The sequence below is a fragment of the Staurois parvus genome, unplaced genomic scaffold (genome assembly GCF_062004578.1).
Source record: "Staurois parvus isolate SC_StPar_1 unplaced genomic scaffold, SC_StPar_1.0 ptg000096l, whole genome shotgun sequence".
In the NCBI taxonomy this organism is placed as follows: Eukaryota; Metazoa; Chordata; class Amphibia; order Anura; family Ranidae; genus Staurois; species Staurois parvus.
Genome location: NW_028317892.1, coordinates 15772532 through 15795362, shown reverse-complemented (window position 1 = coordinate 15795362; position 22831 = coordinate 15772532). Strand labels below are relative to the sequence as shown.

Genomic DNA, 22831 nt, shown 5'->3' with positions numbered 1-22831 from the left:
ACAGGCAGCGAGCCATTCAGGAGAAGGAGGGGGCAGGCCAGAGCCACGGCTCTGTGTGTGAATGGATACGCAGAGCCACGGCTCGGGAGCGCGCCTGCTCGGGTGCCCCCATAGCAATCTGTTTGCTTTGGGGGCACCGACAAGAGAGAGGGGCCAGGAGGGAGGGGCCAGAAGCGATGGCAGGGGACCCAAGAAGAGGAGGATGCAGCCTGCTCTGTGCAAAACTACTGCACAGAGCAGGTAAGTATGACATAATTGTTATTTTTAAGAGAAAAAAAGACTTTAGTATCACTTTAAGTTTTGTACAGATATCTGGTTTGGTTGGTGAACTAGTTAGCGTTTTGGGATGATGAGTATTTTGGGGAAATCTGTGTTTAAAATATTGTTATAGTTGCAAGGAGGAATATTTTATTGTTATGGTTATTGCAGAAAATCATTGAAGCTCACAAATTGAAATGGAAAGGTAATTCAGGTTGAATTACGAAATTGCTTCTGTTGTAGCTATATATAACTTTTAATAATACTGCCCAAAAGCCCTGTGCAGTTTGTTGATATACACAAATATTGATTGACTGATTTATTATGTGACATAATTCAGCACTGTTGATTTTCAAAGTTGGCCTTTCAGTGTTCAAAACAAGTCAAACTCCTAAAGATGTCCAAGTGTCTCTAAAATCCCTAACACTAAAGCACATCATAATCTTTTAACCAAACAAACTCATAACACCTAGGGGTAAATTTAAAAAGCAATGTATCTGACATTCATAAAACATTTACTGCATGTGAATTTTCCAGGTGCATGTGTTTAAATGACAGTTACTTTCACTGCTTTCTTAATATACCCTTTTAAAGTATATTTCCATTTTTGCACTCAGATTTTAGAATTGCCCTATTTGTGTTTGTTATCTGTTCCCATTCACACAGCATACCTAAAAGTAATTTTAAAAATGTTTTCTTATCTTTCTAGTTGTTGTTCTGGAGCAGGATTATACTCAGGACTGAAAGTTATTGTGAACCATTTCAGAGTAAAGATGGTCATAAATAGGTCAGTTTTTTTGTTCAAACAGTTGGATGAATGAAAAAAAAGTGACCTGATTCCCCGATTCACACATTTGTGACGGATGGGGAAATACCCTCACTGATCTATTGTATTCTGACAGTGGGGAGACTTCCCCATCATCAGAATACACTGATCAGCACTGCTGGCTATAGCTAGCTATAGCTTGTAGCACTGATCGATCTGCATTTTTCTGGTTGTACAGAAGACTGGTTGTACAGAAGTTAATCAGTAGATTGGCTTTTGTACAACCAAAGTGTCCATCCATGAATCAAAATTCAGCCAATCCCTGTGGGACTGGCCAAATTTTGATCAAGTTATAGCTGGCTTAATAAAAAAGTAGAGACACAGTTTCCCTTCATTAACATACAATGCAGAATCCAAACCTTGGGGCAAGGAAAGGTATTATATTTGTACATATTACGTCAGCTTTAAGCTACCTCCAAACACGGTAGAAAACATAACACTCCAAAACTTAAGCCAGCCATAGAGAGTTTGAATCTCGGCCAGTTCAGCAGGGACTGGCCAAGATTCGAACCATGTATGGGCAGGCTGAATGTACCCAAGTTGAATGATCAATCAACTTGGGTACAACCAACCTGTCGGATGTTATATGCAATTATTGCTAGCAGCTATTATAGCTGCTAGCAGTAATCACTGTGTTCTCCCAGTGGGGACAGCTACTTACACCCCTCCCCCCCAAGCCAGAAGAACACAACAGCTCAGTGGGAGGTATTCCCCAAACAACACTGATTGTGTTGCAGGAAAGAAAATCTTTCCATCTATGGTTGGCTTTAAAATTTAGAATCCAACACCAGCAAGGGGACATTTGATTTTGAAGAACATTTGATTTTGCCCCATTCTCACAGAATGATTTCACATACAGTTTTGATGGATGAACAGCTATGAGAATTTTTTATAAATACACCTCAACAAACTACATTTTTGCAACTTACAAGTTTGTAAATTGTATCAAAAGCTGTTCATATAAGGTAACCAGTATTTGATATTATCTCATCATTATATATATATAGATCTGATTGGTTGCTATGCTACTGCATTTTGTACATACTTTTTGGCATACTGGCCTTAATAAGTATATAGGATTTTGTCATTAAGCACAGTTGTTTAAGATGCATTCTAAAGGGTATATGTAACTTTCTTTGTTATGTTAATTATGCACACTAATGATTGTATTATTAATTACTGTCCACATTTTTGCTTGCTGCCATTAGGTTCCATATGTAGCTGTGTACAATTACTTACAGTTGTCTACAGGTTACTTATATAGAAACAGCAAGCCATGGTTCCAGTGTTTCCTAATATAAACAAAGGGGTTGATTTACTAAAACTGGAGACTGCAAAAGCTGGTGCAGCTGTGCATGGTAACCAGTTAGCTTCTAACTTCAGTTTGTTCAATTAAGCTGTTACTGATTGTTTTTTAGGCAGAGCTGGACCAGATTTTGCACTCACTTTTCAGTTTTAGTAAATCAACCTCCAAGTCTCTTCAGGAGCCTATACAAATATTAATAAATTCTAGTATCCCCCATGCTTTGAGTTATGGGATTATATATATATATATATATATATATATATATACACATATATATATATATTTTTTTTATTTTGCCAAAAGTGTTGGGACACCCCTCCATAACATTGGATTCAGGTGTTCCAATCACCTCCATGACCACAGGTGTATAAAATCAAGTACCTAGGCATGCAGACTGCTTCTACAAACATTTGTGAAAGAGAGGGTTCCTCTCAAGAGCGCAGTGAATTCAAGTGTGGTGCTGTGATAGGTTGCCACCTGTGCAATAAGTCCATCCGTGAAATTTCCTTTTTTGCAAATATTCCACCTGTCAACTGTTAGTGGTATTACAACAAAGTGGAAGCAACCGGGAACAACAGCAACTCAGCCACAAAGTGGTAGGCCACGTAAAATGACAGGGGGGTCAGCGCATGCTGAAGTGCACAGTGTTCAAAAGTTGCCTACTGTCTGCAGAGTCGATAGCTAAAGACCTCCAAACTTCATATGGCCTTCAGATTTGCACAACAACAGTGCGTAGAGAGCTTCATGGAATGGGTTTCCATGGCCGAGCAGCTGCATCCAAGCCTTACATCACCAAGTGCAATGCAAAGTGTTGGATGCAGTGGTGTAAAGCATGCCACCACTAGACTAGAGCAGTGGAGACATGTTCTCTGGAGTGACAAATCACGCTTCTCTGTTTGGCAATCCAATGGATGTGTCTGGGTTTGGCGGTTGCCAGGAGAACAATACTTGCCTGACTACATTGTGCCAAGTAGGGGGATTATGGTGTCCATTTGTCATTCAGGGGTTGGACTTTGCCCCTTAGTTCCAGTGAAGGGAACTCTTAAGGCGTCGGCATACCAAGACATTTTGGACAATTTTATGCTCCCAACTTTGTAGGAACAGTTTGGGGATGGCCCCTTCCTGTTCCAACATGACTGCGCACCAGTGCGCAAAGCAAGGTCCATTAAGACATGGATGAGCGAGTTTGGGGTTGAGGAGCTTGGCTGGCCTGACAGAACCCCTTTGGGATGAATTAGAGTGGAGACTGTGAGCCAGGCCTTCTCATCCGACATCAGTGACTGAGCTCACAAATGCGCTTCTGGAAGAATGGTCAAACATTCCCATAGACACACTCCTAAACCTTGTGGACAGCCTTCCCAGATGAGTTGAAGCTGTTATAGTTGCAAAGGGTGGGCCAACTCAATATTGAACCCTATGGACTAAGACCGGGATGCTATCAAAGTTCATGTGCATGTAAACGCAGGCATCCCAACACTTTTGGCAATATAGTGTGTATGTGTGTGTGTGTAAAGAAATAATGATAGCTGTCCTTTAAAAAATAAAAATGTATGCCTTGGTACAAATTGACTTGTACCACTCCTGCTATATTTATGATCTCTTGTACTGAACAGCAGCTTCTGTAATCAAGTAACACTTGCATTCATGTCTCGATTGCTACAAAAGCCAATAAAGCATAAAAATAGACAATTGTAGACATAAGTTGAAGATACATTTAAGCCCTTTTGTCCCTTTAAATGTTTTCTTAACTTTTTTTGGAGCTTCAGAGGTTTACAGGTGGTTTGATCATTCTACTTTTGTGGAAGCTGCATGTGGATTGCTTTACTGTATTGCCTAATAATTGTTATGGTTGTGAATTAAAAAAAAAATAGAACAAAAACTTACAAAGTTGAATTTAATGAAATGGAACCAGTTCAACCTCTGGTTTCACAAATGGAGCACATATAAATTGGCTTAACAATTCACTTAACACACGTGATGCAGTGGGATGAAAAGTAAAGTAAAAGCTCAGACACTTCCCACCACTAAAAACCTGATGACCTCCAATGCCATTATTTTTTTCTTGCCAGTTTACATGCACTAATAGTGCCCAGTGACTTGAAGACTTTTCACTGATTTTTTTCTTGCCATGCTCTAGTACATCATTTGTGAAACTACAGACGTTGGCTGTCCAAACGTGAGACAGGTATGTAAGAATGTCCTAGAATGTAATTTTGTGTATATTACAAAATAAAGCTTGGCAATTTTGATACGGTCTGACTCACCACCCTGTTTTTTTTTTCTCCTTCCCATGTCCCCCAATTCCATTTTTTTCTCCTATTTTTAATCCTTTTGCTTTTTTTTTTTACCTATTTTTTTTTGTTTTTCAACTTCCTCCATTTATATCATACCATTTATCCCCACCTTTTTCCTCCTCATTTCAGTGTCTTTAGATGAAGATGATATCACAGCTGAGCTGAATCGGGAACAGAATGAGAAAACGATTCGTAGCACACAAACAGCCCTACGCAACTTCAGAGACTTTATTATCTCCAAATACCCCATGGAGACCAGAGAAATATACATGATTCCTTGCAAAGAATTAGATGACTACCTGGCTTCTTTCTTTGTGGATGCTAGGCAGAAAGATGGATCTGAGTATGAGCCAAACAGCTTAGCCAACTATCAGTGTGGCTTGGAAAGATACCTGAAGGAGCACCGATATAACTATAGCATTACCAGAGACAAAGAGTTCAAAAGGTCTCAAGAAGCCTTAAAACAAAAGCAAATTGAACTAAGATGTAAAGGAAAAGGAAATAAACCACACAAGTCCATGAAACTCACCTTTGCTGATGAACTTATCCTTAGAAAGAGAGGCCTATTAAGTCGATATAATCCTGAGGGTCTACTGAATCTTGTTTGGTTGAATAACACAAAAGCTTTTGGACACTGCACTGGCTTTCATGGCTCAACACTTAAATGGGGGGATGTCAGACTTCGAGTACTAGAGACTGGACTTGAATTTCTTGAGTGGATGGGCCAGGAAAGCCCTGATGCTAAGATCAAAAGAGCAGGGACAGAATGCAGAGTTTATGCCACACCACATTCACCACAAACTTGCCCTGTTCAGGATTACAAAGAATATGCGCAAAGGCGACCTCCAGCAATGCGGTATGAGGATGCTCCTTTCTATCTGTCCATCAAGCCTGTGGTCAACTTAGCTGCTCTTCATTGGTACAACTGCCAAGCACTTGGCAAAAATAAATTAGCCAAAATGGTGAAAACAATGTGTGAAAAGGGTAACATTCCTGGAAGGAAAACAAATTTCAGTGTGTATCAAAGTTGTAGCACCCTCTCAGAAGCCCAAAGCAATCAGCTGGTGCTAATCTGTAATAATTTGAGCCAGCAAGCTGCCCAGTCTATGGCTAGTCACTCTGGGACAGGAAACTTTATTGTTTCAGCCTCTTATGACTCTTCCTCGGACACTGCCTGAGCAGTAACTGTGATAGGATAGTGCCAAGACTTCTTTAGGACTGGTTCTGAATTCTAAACTGTGATTTTATGTTTGACCAGCCTGTTCTCACTTATACAGTGAATTCACTTTAAAAACAGAAATAAAATGTGTTATATTTATATTTTTTTGTTTTCATCACAGATCTCTTAATAGACCTAGTTTTTGTATTGCACTTAGGATATTATTTATATTGTAGTGTTCAGCCAAAATGCATGTCATAGTCCTGACAAGGAAACAAAAATGAAAGCAGCTGTTACAAGAATAAAAAGAACTTAAACAGACTGATAAGAAAACCCAAGTAATATGTTTGCCTTGACTGAGGACACAGCACAAATGGCTAAAATGTCAAATAAGGGTGCTATTATTATAAACTTTAATCCTTGAAGAAGCGACTTGAGTTGGCTCAGCTGCAAGCTCCTGAATGCCTGTCTGATGGGAAATGAGGAAATAATACTGATTTAGCAGTATATATAGCGGCCTTTTTATCTTCTGCACTTAATTAAATTAAGAAACTTTGGCTCTCTTTCTGTATTATTCAGACATTGAAAAAGTTTTACTTTTTTTTTTAAATTAATATTTTATTTTTTGGAAATGTGTAGGATTTGTACGATTGTAGCACTGGGACAGGAGTTCATTTATAGCAATATGCAGTGGTGTCCATGGCATAAAGACTGTTCTTCAATGCATCTGCACTGTGGTGAGCCTGAGCTCAGCCACAACTGAATATGTTTGTCTAAATATGTTTGGGTCTCTGAGGCATGTAAAAACTACTGAAATGTCATGTTTTGACCTCCAAATACAAAAAAAAAACTCTGTGTATTTGCTGTGTGATGTCAAGTGTCTTCTGTGATCACTGTTTCTTATTGAATTTTCTTAACCTTTCTGACACATTGTCAAACAATGACAATTATTATTTATTAAAATCCACATACAATTAACAGACCAAAATGTCAGGGTTGGTCTTTGTTCTGCACCCCGAAACAATCAAACATAACCATCAAACGTTATTAATTTTAAATATAAAGCTTATAAACTTTCAGAATATATTCTGTTAAATTGGTGGTGCGAAAGACAACTCCAAACAGAAGTCAAAAGTAAGTTTCAGTATGTGCGCCTGTTACTGAACAAAGTAAGCTTTAGCTTTCATACAGACACCTAGAGTTTGCTGAATATAACTTCAGCAATTCTGAAACCCTAATGCCACAATACAGTGATGGACAACTAACTTAATATAGGGGGCTCAAGTGTGGCCACTGATATCGCTAAAGGGGCTGCACATCCCTTTCTGTTAGAAAAAGGAGGCTGCACTTAATTTTCAGTGAATGTAATGCTACAGAAAACTGTCATGCTATGAGAGATGTTCAGAGACTTCAGGCATGCTATAAGAGTTTTTGGAGACTGGAAACATGCTTCAAGAGACAGTCATAGTCTGGATCCACTGGGTATGTTGCTGGCATTCCTTGTCAGCATTTTAAAAAGGCAGGTTTATTGATTACATTAGTTATGATAAGCAATGTTACAGAGTCACCACAAGGGCCCTTTTATCTTAGTGGCCTAATGAAGGAGCTTTTGTGGTGATTCTGAAACATTGATTGTGTTAACTAATGTGATCAATAAAACTGCCTTTCAAAACCCTGAGAAGAGGCTAGTAACATAACCAGTGTATCATATTGATTGTGTCAGAAAGCCAATGGTCATTGGTTATTGAAACATCTGATCTATCAAGGTCAGTGCACTGTATAGAATGCAATTGAACCCCTTCTGCAAATCATAGACTGGAGACATAATATATGAGACTGCTAGAGGTTATTGCTCTTACAGCCTCTTTATAAATCAGCATTTGAGCTCCATACATCCCCACTAAAAAATACTTCTGTGAGCAAGATATATAATAAAAACATAAACAGAGGAAAGGAATGGGCATCACAAGAAAAAATATTACGGTATAAAAGAAATACATCAAACTATATCCACTATAAGCCAGTCTAAGAAATATTTTTCCTTCACTAGCTTGAGTAAGCACCTAGCTAAGTAAAACATTGTTTACTGCGGGCAGGGGTTCTAAGATCCAGAACAGTATGTGAAATAGGGCTGGGGGCTAGGCACCAGTTTGTGTTCTGAGCATTAGTTCCTGGGCACATACTGCCCTCTATTTAAGTACCACTAGGTGCACCGTCCAGCCACAGCCTCTCCTAGAGTTTTACAGGCTGCTCGCAACAGGGCTGTATGGTGTACCTATGTCTTCCACTCACTCTAAATAAGCGAGCATGGGGCCTTTGGAGAAATTGTCAGTTCAGCCTTTAACACTATCAGAAAGTTGCCTACTTTTGAAGAACAGATGCAAATGTGGCGGCCAGATGCAAATGTGGCATCTGGGCCTTGACGCCGAGCGACCGCACATTTGCGTGCAATTAACAAAAACATATGTGCTGAGAGCGGAAAGGTCCCGATCTGCTCTTTCGATCGGGACCTTTCCCGATCATGTGACCGCCGTGACAGCGAATCATGGTGGTCACATGACCTTAAACCCTGCCCCGCCTCCCGGCTTCTGAAACCCTTAAAGGGCCGGGAGGCGCCGGCGCCAAGGGGTTAACCTTTATTACAAAGCAGTGGTTGCAAGGCTTTCCTAAATTTCTGAAAGACATTGAAATGCCCCAGAACTGGTGGATCACAGAGGGGTCCCCACTGTTCACAACCTCCTTGGAAACACCTGTTCTATTGTTGCTTACAGGGCTCAGCATAGCATTAGTATTAGTATTTGAAATAAGTTTGTATGCACATAACATAATTGTGTCTTATGGCCACTGCTATATTTGTTTTCCAAAGTCAGAACTGTAAAAATTCTTTTTTTTTGGCGAGGCCAGGAATTTTAGAATAGTAAATATTCATTTGGAATTACTTCTAGAAGGATCACTCAGTCTTGATACTGCTTATATCCTGGTGATTGCTATATTGTATTTTAGAGTGTAAGCTCTAATGAGCCTGAGCATAAGGACAAGGTCAGTGCAGGGACCACACTAAGCAGGGGCAATAATGTGGGACAACTCAGACTTGGTGAGGAGAGATGGAGCCTGTGTGTATTGCCTCCAAGGCTCTGCTGCCTGTTCATTATTAACTTTCCTGCTTGTCCCCAAAATCAACTGCCTCCCTCTGTACTGCCTGTACCAGCCATCAACCTCCCCCTCTCCATACTGCCTGTCCCCATCATCACCTCCCTCCCTCTGTACTGCCTGGTCCCACCATCAAATGCCTCATTCTGTATTGCCTGTCCCTACCAAAAACTGCCACTCTAAATTGCCTGTCCCTCTTTTCATTTGTGCTGCTTGTTTTTTCCTATCATTGACAATAATGCAAAGACATTTTGCTCACACTGATGCTGGGTCAATCCTTTGTCACTGTTAGCAGTATTGTGTGGGTACAAGGACTGCAGCATATTTGTTCAGTGTATACAGTGAATAGGCACAAAAAGTTAACTCAGAAGGAGAAAGTTGGCATCATGGGGACCCATGAGCAGCATTTGGTAGCTAGTGTACCTTTACAGGCATACATACCCAAATGAAATCTATATAAGTTCTCATAATTTTCACATTTAAATTTATATATTTGCAGAGATAATGTGAAGTATCGGTTTATGTCCCAAATTCTACTACCAGTTGTATAAGACTATGTGCGCGCTGTCGTCAATAGAAGAAACAGTACATGGTTACAGCCTCATCAGTTGTAAACATTCTTATTGAGTCATCCAGAAATGTGTAAATATAGCTATTTAAAGCTCCCGAGTTCTTTCCAAAATGTCTAATGAACCATATAATCAGCATGAAATATGTTCTAGATATATTTGGACAGAGCCATATGCTTAGAGAAAACTATCAAACCAACCAATGTATAATTTGGTGAAACGTTACTGGCTTTTTGAGTCTATGTCTATACTTTAATAAATCTGCTATAAGTCTGTGCTGAGACGTTTTCAACTTTCATAATTCATATACTGGGAAGATTTTACCTACTTAATTCATATATTGTGGAGTTTACATCTACAGTACTTAAACCTTCATATACTAAGGAGTTTATCAATTTAACAACTCAAAATCATCTTTACTACAAAAGACACAATATGTACAATTTGAAATTTATATGCCAGTCAGGGAAATTTGTTCGCTGGAAATGAACTTAGGAATCTTATCATGTTTAAGTAGAGTCATAAACGTTGTTGCTGAATTAAAACTGCAGTAATTTACTGGAAAATTATAGCTCCAAGGTATACCAGTCTTAGTACATTTTTGTCATGTGTCTACTGTATATTTCATGGGAAAAGCTGAATGTATTATTGGTGAAAAGGTACTAAAACACAGATTTTGGTGACCTCAGAGCGTCCTTTTCTACAATATATTTATATGAAATAATATACAGTACCCAATTGTTGTACCCAATAATGTGATTATCCAGCTATCCCAGATGGTGTTCAATTATTATTTTTAAAATGGTACATTTACAACCGGACTATCAGCAGCAGTTTTCTCAGCTATTGTCTTCTATCGTGCATTTCAGGTACACTCCTATGTAGGCTTGAGGTAGGTCAATGACTCTCTAGGAAACAAACGATAAGGAAGACAGCCCTAGTCAAGTCAAGACTAGCAGATCTCTTATTTCTATTCTGATCTGTACATATATTGTTTAAAGTAACCCTGCCAGGGATTAAACAGCAGTGCCTTGTGAAAGAAGCAGATTTATACTTACTTGTCCATTGGCCAGTTTTTCTGAATTTCTGAAGTTTATTTCTGAAGCTTTGCTCTTGCAGAGCTTCATGTACCAATACTATCCAACACTACTGGGGTAGTGTTATAGTGTGCTCCCTAGCTGGCCACTGTGGTTCTTCCCCCTAACCTCTAGTCTCTGCAGGACTCAGTAAATATGTAGGGTTCAACAGGAGGAACCACAGGGATAAATGGAGAACATTCAATTTCACACACCCAGAAATGTGCTCTGCAAGAAGGGTAAGTTTCAGAAAATCACACTCTGGACAGGCAAGTATAAATTTGCTTCTTACACAGGGTATTATTATTCTGACTTTTTAAAACCCTGTTTAAGTAAGTGTGGCCATAAGCAACCAAATGGAAAGCTTAGCCAAGAGTTAGACTGTTTGGTACTATGCAAGAAAGGATATCAAGCACTTACGAGCACATTAAATATTTGTTAGGGTTGTTTGGAGAACTGTATAAGAGTTCAACAGGACAACCTTCTCAAACCAAATAAACTTTATTTGCAAACATATAATGGCATATTGTCCAGCCAAAATTCTATAGTAAAGTAGAACTAAAGGCAAATCTTTTTTTCTTAGATTTGTATAGAGTGGCAAGGGGTTAGAACCAAATTGTTTTTTTTCATTATTTATTTCAGATATATATAATGGTATCAATTTACATACATATGATACATTCACATCAGTCCCTGCCCTCAAGGAACTTACAATGTAAGGTTCCTAAACTTGCATTCATACACATACTAGGGCCAATTTAGACAGGAGCCAATTAACCTTTCAGCATGTCTTTGGAGTGTGGCAGGAAACTGGAGTACCCAGAGGAAACCCACGCAGGGGTTCAAACCGATGACCCTAATGCTGCTAGGTGGAAATGTTAGCCACTTATCCACTGTGTAGCCCATGATGTAACCGGGAATGAAAGTAAGGGAAATCCAACATTTTGAGTCGTCATCAATACCAGAATAGAGGGAAAATTTTCTAATAGGGATATCTGTCTAAAAGGGGATTTTGAAGATAAAGGTTCTCCTCCTGTTGAGTCTACAGGACATGAAGTGAAGGGAAAACTGCTCAATAGGACAAAAAATTACATTTGTTTTCACCCTCCCCTGCTCTATCGAGAATGGGTTTTAAATAGTTTGGCTTTACCACAAAATGTGATTTAATTATTTATTTCAGGTACTTATATAGCGCCATCAATTTATGCAGTGCTTTTACATATATATATTGTACATTCACATAAGTCCTTAACCCTCAAGGGGTGTACAATCTAAGGTCCATAACTCACATTCATACATACACATACTATGGACAATTTAGACAGGAGCCAATTAACCTACCTGCATGTCTTTGGAGTGTGGGAGGAAACCCACGCAGACACAGGGAGAACATGCAAACTCCAGTAAGGTGGTGCTGTGGCTGGGATTTGAACTAACAACCCTAGTACTGCCAGGCAGAAGTGCTAACCACTAAGCCACTGTGCCACCCATAATAGAGTAGTTACTAAAGAATGCTTGGCATTTCACAAATAAATTAATGTTAATTATATTGTCTTTTTAAAAATACTTTATTCCAAAGAATTTAGACGTCAGACAGTTTAAAAAATATATTTTTTTTTCAGGTGACAGTTATTGGCAGTGTTGTCTATAGCAGAAATCAAATACATGCTGGTATATTTTTCTGATGCAGGTTATGCTTATACTGTTATGGAAAATGTCATTAACTATTACAGATTTTTGAAAAAACATGTTTAGTTGTTCCCTCTTTCTAATATATCTTTCTATATTTTTTTTTGGACAGTAAGTTGTTGCCTCTCTGTAGGGGTTTCTCTATGGTAGATTTACTAAAGGATTATATAATGTTTACCTGGCTTAGTAAATAAGGTGAATATGTGTTCACTTGGAATACCAAATTGTATTCAAGGGGATTTATAAAAAAATCATTTTTTTCTTATACGTGATGGGATAGTTAAAGTGACCACAGCGTAACCTTATTTACTTGGCTAAGTGAACATTCATTGTGCAAATTTAACTTTTTTTGCCACTTTAGATTTTTTTTCTCAAGACGCTACTTTAGATTTAAATCAGCCTCAATGCCTCACACTCAACTGTTAAGATGTAATTTTAACTGGCATTAAGTTTCATTGGTTAGGAAATTTCTTAATGAATGCATTTGAGAACATCATATCAAAACTGAATGTTTATAGCAACATGTATTTACATGTGATATTACAGTTCTACGCAATGATTTTGTTTTTATTTGTTTGATACACCTGTTCATTTATATATGTATATTGACTGTAAAAAAAAGAGAAAACAAATGTAAATGTGGGTGGGTTGAATATAGCAGCCAATCACATACTTGTTTTATGTTCTATCCGCATCTTGAAAAACTACATAGTTACATAGGTTGCAAAAAGGCATGTATCCAGCGAGTTTACCAAAAAGACAAAAATATATAAATGAAAAGCTACATCCTCAGAGCCCTATCTTTGCAGTTGACGTATGATTTTTTTGACGGTGAAAAAAATCCTTCTTGATTCTCCAAGGCAATTGGTTACTCCCTGGATCAAAAGTGGTAATTCTTATTAATATTATTAGCAAGTTAGAATTTGCACATTTAGACACATTTAGCCCCTTTGTTTAGAAGCAGTCTTCAGTGTTGGCTAGAACTAGTCCCTGCGGAAGTTTATTTAAAATTTTCTCAGCTCTTACTGTTAAGAAGTGAGAAATGTATGTGATGGCTAAACATCTTTACCCCCCCCAGGTGCAAAGAGTGCCCCTTGTCATATCTCTCTTGAGTCCATACTTTGAATTCAAGAAACTATCTTGTGCACTCTATAAGCTGCAGATTGGCCTTTCTGCTTTTGCAAAGTGAGTGCGTGTATTAGTATGTTTATTTTTAGAACTTGCATACTGTAAAATTAGCGAGCTGAAGTTACTTTGATTACTCTACTTGTGTTCTGTTTATTTGCGTCATAATTGATTTCTCAATAAATATTTCATTCATGTCATTAATATTTAAATATTTAGGCTGAAATTTTAAATAATAAGGTTAATTTACATATACTGTGTCATGCATAAAGGAAAAAAAAGTTTAGCTTTGCCTCTTTCATCATGCATTGTGTCTTCTGTTATAGAACAGAAAATATTTTATTACTTATCAGTTTAATTAATTTATTTATTTGATACTATTTTGCAGCATACTCAACCAAGCTCAATAGATTCCCTATCTTTCATTTCCATGATGACCTGAAGGATCTGTGCATCAGCGCAGTCAGCTCAAATACGACCAAAGCTACCCTGTACGCTTTAAATGTGTGGCGATACTGGTGTATGACAAGAGGGCTTAAGGACTGCATGGACTTCACCAAGGTTAGAGCGTATTTTATAGGCCCCTCAGGACAATTTTGTTTTGACATTACAACTGCTAACAAAAAGTACCAGTTAACTAAATACAAAGCAGATTACTTTGGGCTGTACCTATTATCAGTATACTAGTGCACCATACCCAAAACCAGAAGCAGTAAATTTAAGCATGGGATTTTCAATGCATAGGACTAATATGAATTTCACTGTAAGCATCCGTGCCCCACAGCTAACACTAATCTCTAATATATTTTTGAACCCAAGAAGTAACATGTCCCTCTGCCCCCCTTAACACAAACTACTCCCTAAAATAATTCCTAAACACTCCCTAACACTCAATCCAAAACTTAACACTAACCTAATACATAAAGCTATCACATCAACTTAATGCTAATAACTCTATAATTAACCCCCTTACCCCTGACCTTTGCCCTGACTGACTTAATTCTTACCCACCCTAAACCTAAGTATCACCAAAAACATTTTACACTGTATATTTGCTTCAGTATTTACTTTATTAGGCTGGTAGTTCTATTCTGAATTGTCCCATGCCAGTAAATCAAAATTGTATGCTGCCCCCTAACTATAAGGGTTGAACTGTTTTAGAGACCACAGCAGCAGCCAGAATATTGCTTATATTCAGGGTGGTTTTATTTACCATAAATTAAAACATTTGGTAAGAATTTTGTATAACCCAGCCAACTGCATATCTTAAGAGATATATTGCAGCTGATGTTTGACCCATATGTTTATGGTTTCCAACAGTGGTAAGTCTGACGGGAAGATGTGCAGAAACTCCAGCCCACACTACTGATTTTGGTGCTTAAACTGAACCTGTGGCTATGCTCTGAACATTTATACATTTACATATATTACATAACACAAATTTAATGAGCGTTGAAATAAGCCCTTTCTGACATCTGTAGCTGCATGCACTGTGGAGCAATTCATCCACAGAATTTATAGCAAAGGCACTAAAGTCAGCTTTACCTGGATTCTGGGCCAGCTTAAGTTACCCTTCTTCCCACTTCTTTCAGCAACTTTTAAACATTCTAACGTAAACACAGGCAGGAGCACTGGGGTTGAGTTACTAAAACTGGAGAGTGCAAAATCTGATGTAGCTGTGCATAGTAGCCAATCAGCTTCTAATCTCAGCTTGTTCAATTAAGCTTTGATGAAAAAACTTGGAAGCTGATTGCTTTCTCTGCAGAGCTGCACCAGATTTTTCACTCTCCAGTTTTAATAAAACAGCCCCACTGTGTACATGGTAATGTTAATAAGCCTAGTAAACAGATATTTATCAGTAAAATGGAAAAGTAGAACATCTGTCAAGTTTTTGTCACAGAAAGGCTGTATCCACTAAGAGCAGGTCAGTCCTGGAATTAGAAGAGCTTATCTTGGGATGTGTGGAGACACAGGGAGCAGTGGAGCCACAGGATGATCCTGAATACCCAGGAAACACAGCGTGACACAGGACACTCTGGGGCTAATGCAGAAAGAGGATGCTTTGGGGTCACAGGGTAACACAAGATGCTCTGGGGTCACTAAGTGAAGCAGGAGTCTCTGATAAAGAGACATTGGAGGTCACTGAAGGCATGAAGGTAGCTGGTTACACATACAGTTGCAAGAAAAAGTATGTGAACCCCTTGGGATTACGTGGAGTTTTGCATGAATTGGGCATAAAATGTGCTCTGAACGTCATCTAAGTCACAACAATAGAAGAACAGTCTGCGGAACATAATACTACACAAACATTAGATGTTGCCATGGTTTAATTGCACATAACATGTAAACATTCACAGTGCAGGGAGGAAAAAGTATGTGAACCTTTGGACTTAATAACTGGTTGACCCTCCTTTGGCGTAATCCCAAGGGGTTCACATACTTTTTCTTGCAACTGTAGGTCACTGGAGACACTGGGGTGACGGAAGTGCACAGGGAACACAAAGTTAGATGAATCACAGGAACAGTGAGGTCACAGAAGTGCACAGGGTACATAGTCTCTAGAGCACAGGAACTCTGGGGACACAGGAGTGCAGAGGATGCTAGAGCACTGGAATGCTGAAGTCATTGGAGTGCACAGGGATACAAGAGTCTCTGGTATGTAAAGGTCACTGGAGAAACAGAATAGCAAGGGTCACTGGAGAGCACAGGAGTATTGGGAACACATGAGCCTCAGAGGTGCACTGAGGGTACTGGCAGTAAAGGCACATATATTTCAGAAGCAGGGTACTGACATAGGGTAAGACATAGGAGGTTTGGTAGCTATCATGGTGACACATTGCTTGAACAGCAAGCAACAAGCTGCCCAGCCATTTTAGGAAGCACCTGGGTTCTGATAGACTGTAGCACAGGCAGAACTGTGAAGACCCAACAAAGAAATGGAGTAAATGTGAGACAATATTTTTACTGTCTGCCAGTTTCTGCCCTGATAACAACTGCCCCCATCATTTCTACTCTTGGATAATCAATGCACACAGGAACCTTTAGCACTTTGATTGTTTGTTGACATTTGACTAACATTCCAAACAAAAGCAGCCCCGAAACCTGACACAGCAGCCCAAATGGGACTGGTCAACAACTTGTGCCTATGCTGGCAAGCCATGCCACGTATTAGTTCTTGGATTAGGCATTGATTGGGTAGGTTAGAATGCGTGTCCCAATCACTATTGCTCTTTCTGTGATAGGCCACAGAAATGGTTACCTGCATTGCTCACCCCCCCACCCCCCCCCTCCGCATTCATAAAAAATTGCTAGGTCAACAACAATGGCCTTTACTACATGTGAATTAAAATGATATTAAAGCCTTTTTTTTAATTAAATATAAAGAGGTCATGCCTACCTGCTCTGTGCAATGGTATTGCACAGAGCAGTCCCTTACCTCCTCTTTTGGATTTCCCCATTGTGCTCTCTACTCCTCCTTCCTGCAGGTGTCCCTATAGCAAGTGCTATACATCCATGCAGGCACATTCCCAAGCCAGGCTGTGTGTGTGTCTATAGACTTGCCCCCTGCTCCCTCCTCACAGGATTTTACTGACAACCAATGGTTCCTGCTGCTGCCTGATTCTCATGTGAAACCAGGAAGAGACTGCATTAAAGTAGTTGTAAACCTCAGACATGAAATAAAAGCAAAGCATATCCCTCTCTAGTGTGTACTTTTCTTAATTAAGTGCACTAAGTGTCATTTCTGTCTGCTGCTTCATCCCTCTGCTATTAGCATGAATCACCTCTGACAAGTTTTCCTGACACAAAAAAAAATGGTGACGGGATGGATCTGCAGCAGATTGACAGCCTCAGCTCTGTTCCTGTGAGCTGTGTGGAGTGGGGGTGTCTCTTCCCTCCAATCAGCTCTCAGAGCTTGCCTCATTGAGCTCTGCAGTGTGTAATTACAGCACCCTACACCCTTTTTCTGAAAGCTCAGACAAGCTTTATAAAGTCTGGACTTTGAATGGATGTAGAGAAGAGAAGACTGCAGATAGAGAGGTACTACTTATGTAGAATGATTTGTTTCATCTCTCTGTATCACCTGAGGCCAGCCACTGGGTATGTGTAAGGGTTTACAACCACTTTAAGGTAAAAAACTGTTAGGCTTCCCAAGGAGGATAGAGGAATAGGAAGGACAAGATAATTGTATTTTGTTGCAATCTGTGTCCCCACTACACTTTCCAACACTTCCTGTCATAACAATAGGTTAGAGGTAAGCTTACCATTTTGGACACAGGCCCTACATGGGGACAAAAAATACCTGATAGGGGTTCTATGCCTTTAACACTACCCAAAATTAAAAAAGAAAAAGGTTTTGCTTGGACTCTTTGGCTTTAAGTGTCCTCTGTTCAGATTATCATGTTTTACTGAGATAACGTTTTAAAGAATGAGAAAAAAGTTGAGAAAATTACATTACCATTTATTACTAAGTGTTTAAATACTGTATGTTCTCCTTTAAAATGGTATACTTATAATGCCTTATATTTTCGGACCCCCTTTTCACATTTTTTTAAATTTGCATTTAAGGTTCCTGCTGTTAAACTAAATGAACTTCTAGAGGATTTTTATGTGACAGTAAAAAAAACAGATGGGTCAGATTTTTTGGCGACATCTCTCCATGCAATACGTAGAGGATTAGACCGAATCCTAAAGAATTCTGGAGCTGGATTTTCTATCACTAGCAGTGTCTTTAATTCTTCATCGCAGAAACTCAAAGAAAAGTTAAGAATGCTCAACAAAGCTGGAATGTCAGGCTCCAGATCACGCAACATTGTCTATTTCTCACTAGCCGATGAAGAAGAGATGTGGAGGACTGGGTGTCTAGGTGATGATGGGCCTGTGCCTTTGTTGTCTTCTGTGGTAAAGTACAACAGCCAGTTCCTGAACATGCGGACTTTACAAGAACACGCTGACCTAATGTATGGGGATATTGAGTTTCTCAAGGATGCAAATAATAGACCTTTCTTTGCTAGAACAGATAGTGTCAAAAGAGACAAGCAAGCAAACCCCAGTAAAATGTGTTATGGACAGATCTACCATGAACATTCAAAGGGACATCAAAGATGTCCTTACTGTCTCCTCTATAAGTACATGTATACACATCGTCCTCCATCTCAGATGGAACCAATTTCACCATTTTACCTAACTGCTCGAAAAGAGGTCAGCGGAATGGAAAAAATCTGGTATGAGGAACAAAGAATGGGGCTAAGATCTTTGCGTGGTGTTGTCCCAAAGTTGGCCAAACGTGTGAAGCTTGACAACTGTGATAATTACACCTTTGTTTCATTTACGCAGACATTCAGAAAGTTTGGTCCACTCAATAACTATTAAGATTTTCCAAAACACATAAGCTAACTACTTGAACAGCAGATGGAATCATGTAGACGGTAACTGAACTGCAACTCCTTGTTTTTGTAAATTTTTATTAAAATTGTATTATGTTTGGATTAAGTAAAGAGCTAATAGTATGCAGTAGAGATCACATGATCAGTATGAACTGTTAATTTCCAATGCATCAAAATATATAGTGCCTTTTATCACCTGTAAATGAAGATATAAAAGGGTGAGAAAAGGATCATGTTTAGCACAACTGTTTCTAAATAACTGTTCCATATTAGATTTTTAACCTTTCAGTGGACAGATCTAGAAAAAAAACACACACACACACCTGGGAGACCTCCATACCACACAAATTTTCTAGCTGGGTTTTTAAGGTAAGTACTAAGTATGTTCAGTGCTTCCTAGCACTTCGAGACAAGCAGAGCAACTTCTGCAAAACATATCTCCCCTACTGAAGTGAATTAGCTCTGAAAACGCTATTTAAATTACCTAAATTAGGTAATGTACTGGCCAAGAGATAATTATGTTGGGTATCATACATCCTCAAGCACAGAATAAAAGTTGCTTATCTGGTGCTTTTTCTATAATGATATAATAGAAATACAGGCTATGGACCAGTTAATTAGGCACTTTGGCTTACATTATATCTATTCTGTATCCCTTTGGATTAATTTGTATAGTAAAAACAGTTTCAGTAATATAAGATTGATAAAAAAAAATGCGGTGCAGCCGGAGTGTGGATTTAGTGCGAATTCAAAAAGGGTTCTGTACGTTTTCTGAGCAGTGGGGTTCAGTTCAGGCTCATTGACTTCTATGGGAACCGCTTCTAAACTGCATGTCATTAGTTTGTGAACACAATTTCAGTGTGTTTTCTCTCTTTAGATCCTGTTCTGATCCGCTGATCACTGAAACTGGAGCTCAGAACCACACCGCATTTAGTGTGAATCTGCTCTAAGTGCACTTTCTGACAAAGTGCACTTACCTTGTTTGCCCTTTTAAAAGTTGACCCAACAGATTTCACCCCCCCCTTCCAGAGATGTGTACTTACCTTGATCAGACAAGGGTCTGCTGGTAGGGGGGTGGGATCAGTTAGGTCAGCTTAAATGAGCAAACAGAGTATGTACACTTTGTCTGAAAGTGCAATTAAAGTCATTATATAATGCTGGGCATAACAACTAGGGGTGCTAAAGAGGAAAATACTTGTCAGCTAATCAAGTCTGTGAGCCCAGTCAAGACTATTTCTCATCACTATTTATCAGCTTTGTGCTCACATTAGGTTCTGTACAGAATCTCTGTTGATATACAGTGCCTTGAAAAAGTATTCATACCCTTTGAAATTTTCCATATTTTGTCATGTTACAACCAAAAACATAAATGTATTTTATTGGGATTTTATGTGATAGACCAACTCAAAGTGGCATATAATTGTGAAGTGGAAGGAAAATGATAAATGGTTTTCAAAATTTTTTACAAATAAATATCTGAAACGTGTGGCGTGTATTGGTGTTCAGCTCCCTTTACTCTGATACCCCTAAGTAATAGCTAGTAGAACCGATTGCCTTCTGAAGTCACCTAATTAGTAAATAGAGTCAAAGTGTGTGTAATTTAATCTCAGTATAAATACAGCTGTTCTGTGAAGCCCTGTGAGGTTTGTTAGAGAACATAATCGTGAAGGCCAGGGAACACACCAGACAGCTCAGGGATAAAGTTGTGGAGAAGTTTAAAGCAGGGTTAGGTTATAAAAAATCCCAAGCTTTGAACATCTCACAGAGTACTGTTCAATTCATCATCTGAAAATAAAAAGAGTATGGCACAACTGCAAACCTACAAAGACACGGCTGTCCACCTAAACTGACAGGCCGGGCAAGGATAGCAATAATCAGAAAAGCAGCCAAGAGGCCCATGGTAACTGTGGAGGAGTTGCAGAGATCCACAGTTCAGGTAGGAGAATCTATCCTTAGGACAACTATTAGTCCTGCACTTCACAAATCTGGTCTTCATGGAAGAGTGGAAAGAAGAAAGCCATTGTTGAAAGAAAGCCATAAGAAGTCCCATTTTCAGTTTGCGAGAAGCCATGTGGAGGACACAGCAAACATGTGGAAGAAGGGGCTCTGGTCAGATGAGACCAAAATTGAACTTTTTGACCTAAAAGCAAAGCTCTACGTGTGGCGGAAAACTAACACTGCACATCACCCTGAACACACCATCCACACCGTGAAACGTGGTGGCAGCCTCATGTTGTGGGGGTGCTTTTCTTCAGCAGGGACAGGGAAGCTGGTCAGAGTTGATGGGACGATGGATGGAGTCAGATACTGGGCAATCTTAGAAGACAACCTGTTGGAGTCTGCAAAAGACTTAAGACTGGGGTGGAGGTTCACCTTTCAGCAGGACAATGACCCTAAACATACAGCCATAGCTACAATGGAATGGTTTAGAAAGTGTATTCATGTGTTAGAATGGCCCAGTCAAGGTCCAGACCTAAATCCAACTGAGAATATGTGGCAAGATTTGAAAATTGCTGTTCACAGATGCTGTCCATCCAATCTGACAGAGTTTGAGCTATTTTGCAAAGAATGGCCAAAAATTCACTTTCTAGATGTGCAAAGCTGGTAGAGAGATAACTAAATAAGCAAAAGGTGGTTCTACAAAGTATTGACTCAGAAGGGCTGAATACAAATGCAGGCCACACTTTTCAGATATTTATTTGTAAACATTTATGAAAACCATTTATCATTTTCCTTCCACTTCACAATGATGTGCCACTTTATTATTATTATAGGTACTTATATTGTGCCTCAATTTATGCAGCGCTTTACATATATATTGTACATTCACATCAGTGCCTAACTATACAGGAGCCAATTAACCTACCAGCTTGTCTTTGGAGTGTGGGAGGAAACTGGAGTACCCGGAGGAAACCCACGCAGGCACAGGGAGAACATGCAAACTCCAGGCAAGTGGTGCTGTGGTTGGGATTCGAACCAACGACCCTAGTACTGCCAGGCAGAAGTGCTAACCATTTAGCCACTGTGCTGCCCACTTTGTGTTAATCTATCACATAAAATCCCAACAAAATACAATTAAGTTTTTGGTTGTAACATGACAAAATGTGGAAAATTTTAAGGGGTATGAATACTTTTTCAAGGCATTTTAATAGTTCTATAAATGTCTACAAATTATTTATTTAATGTTAGCACAGTACACACTGCTTTACAGAGAACATTGAACCGCTCATGTCACTCACTTCCCCAATGGAGCTTACTGTCTAATCTCACACTCATACAACTAAAGTGTATCTAATCCCGAAAGTAAACATGTAATATATTGCAGTTTATTACTCCAATGCATGTGGTGGCTTCATTTGTTTTTTTTCCCTTTATTCTCACCTAATCCTACTAGTAAGTCTGTTATTTTTCAGCTTTGTTTAACAGACCAGGCTGTCCAGACAAAGTGGCAATTGGAGGGTTGATACCAAACCATTTACCACTCCACGGGTGCTTACACTGCCCACCTTTTTTTTACTTTCAATCAATTTTTATTGGAAAGAGAATAAAATGGACATCAGTACAATAACTTCCAATAATTCTGCCAAGAATATAGTATTTGTAATAAATAGCCCATAACAGTGCTGGCTTTGTTAGCCAGGTCAAACCAAATCTGCTAGTCCATCTAACACTACCCACTTCCCAGATTGACAAAACTGTTGTCTGAGGGTGTCTTCATTGCTAATTCATCCAGAGTGGAGACACTCTAAGACATGGGGTGTGTTACTGGATGGAAAAAAAAAAACAAAAAATAAAGCTTTTGATAAGCTGCCATTTATAATATTTTGTTTTTTGGGTTTAGACATGCTTTATGCACACACAGCCCCCTTGGGGTGAAAGCCAATTCATTTGTTAGTTTTTGGATCATGTAGAAAAATTCTAAATTAAAGAAAAGAATACAAACTCAGGGAGTATACAAACTCCATGCTTTCACTTGTAGACCTTAGGGATCAAAA

The 22831-nt window shown here is 39.0% G+C and overlaps 1 protein-coding gene across 2 annotated transcripts in view; it reads left to right on the top strand.

The window, feature by feature from the left end:
• Positions 1–21930, top strand: part of KIAA1958 (KIAA1958 ortholog) — a 90200-nt gene extending 68270 nt beyond the window's left edge. Inside the window, exons 3-4 of one of the 2 annotated variants that reach the window (XM_089670929.1) lie at positions 13841–14013; positions 18019–21930. In XM_089670929.1, the coding sequence (XP_089527055.1) occupies positions 13841–14013; positions 18019–18822 (977 nt within the window). In that variant the 3' untranslated portion in view covers positions 18823–21930. Of the gene's footprint in view, positions 1–4813; positions 6703–13840; positions 14014–18018 lie in introns of those variants that run through there. The other variant, XM_089670928.1, reaches the window with a different exon arrangement.
• Positions 21931–22831: the final 901 nt, after the last annotated feature.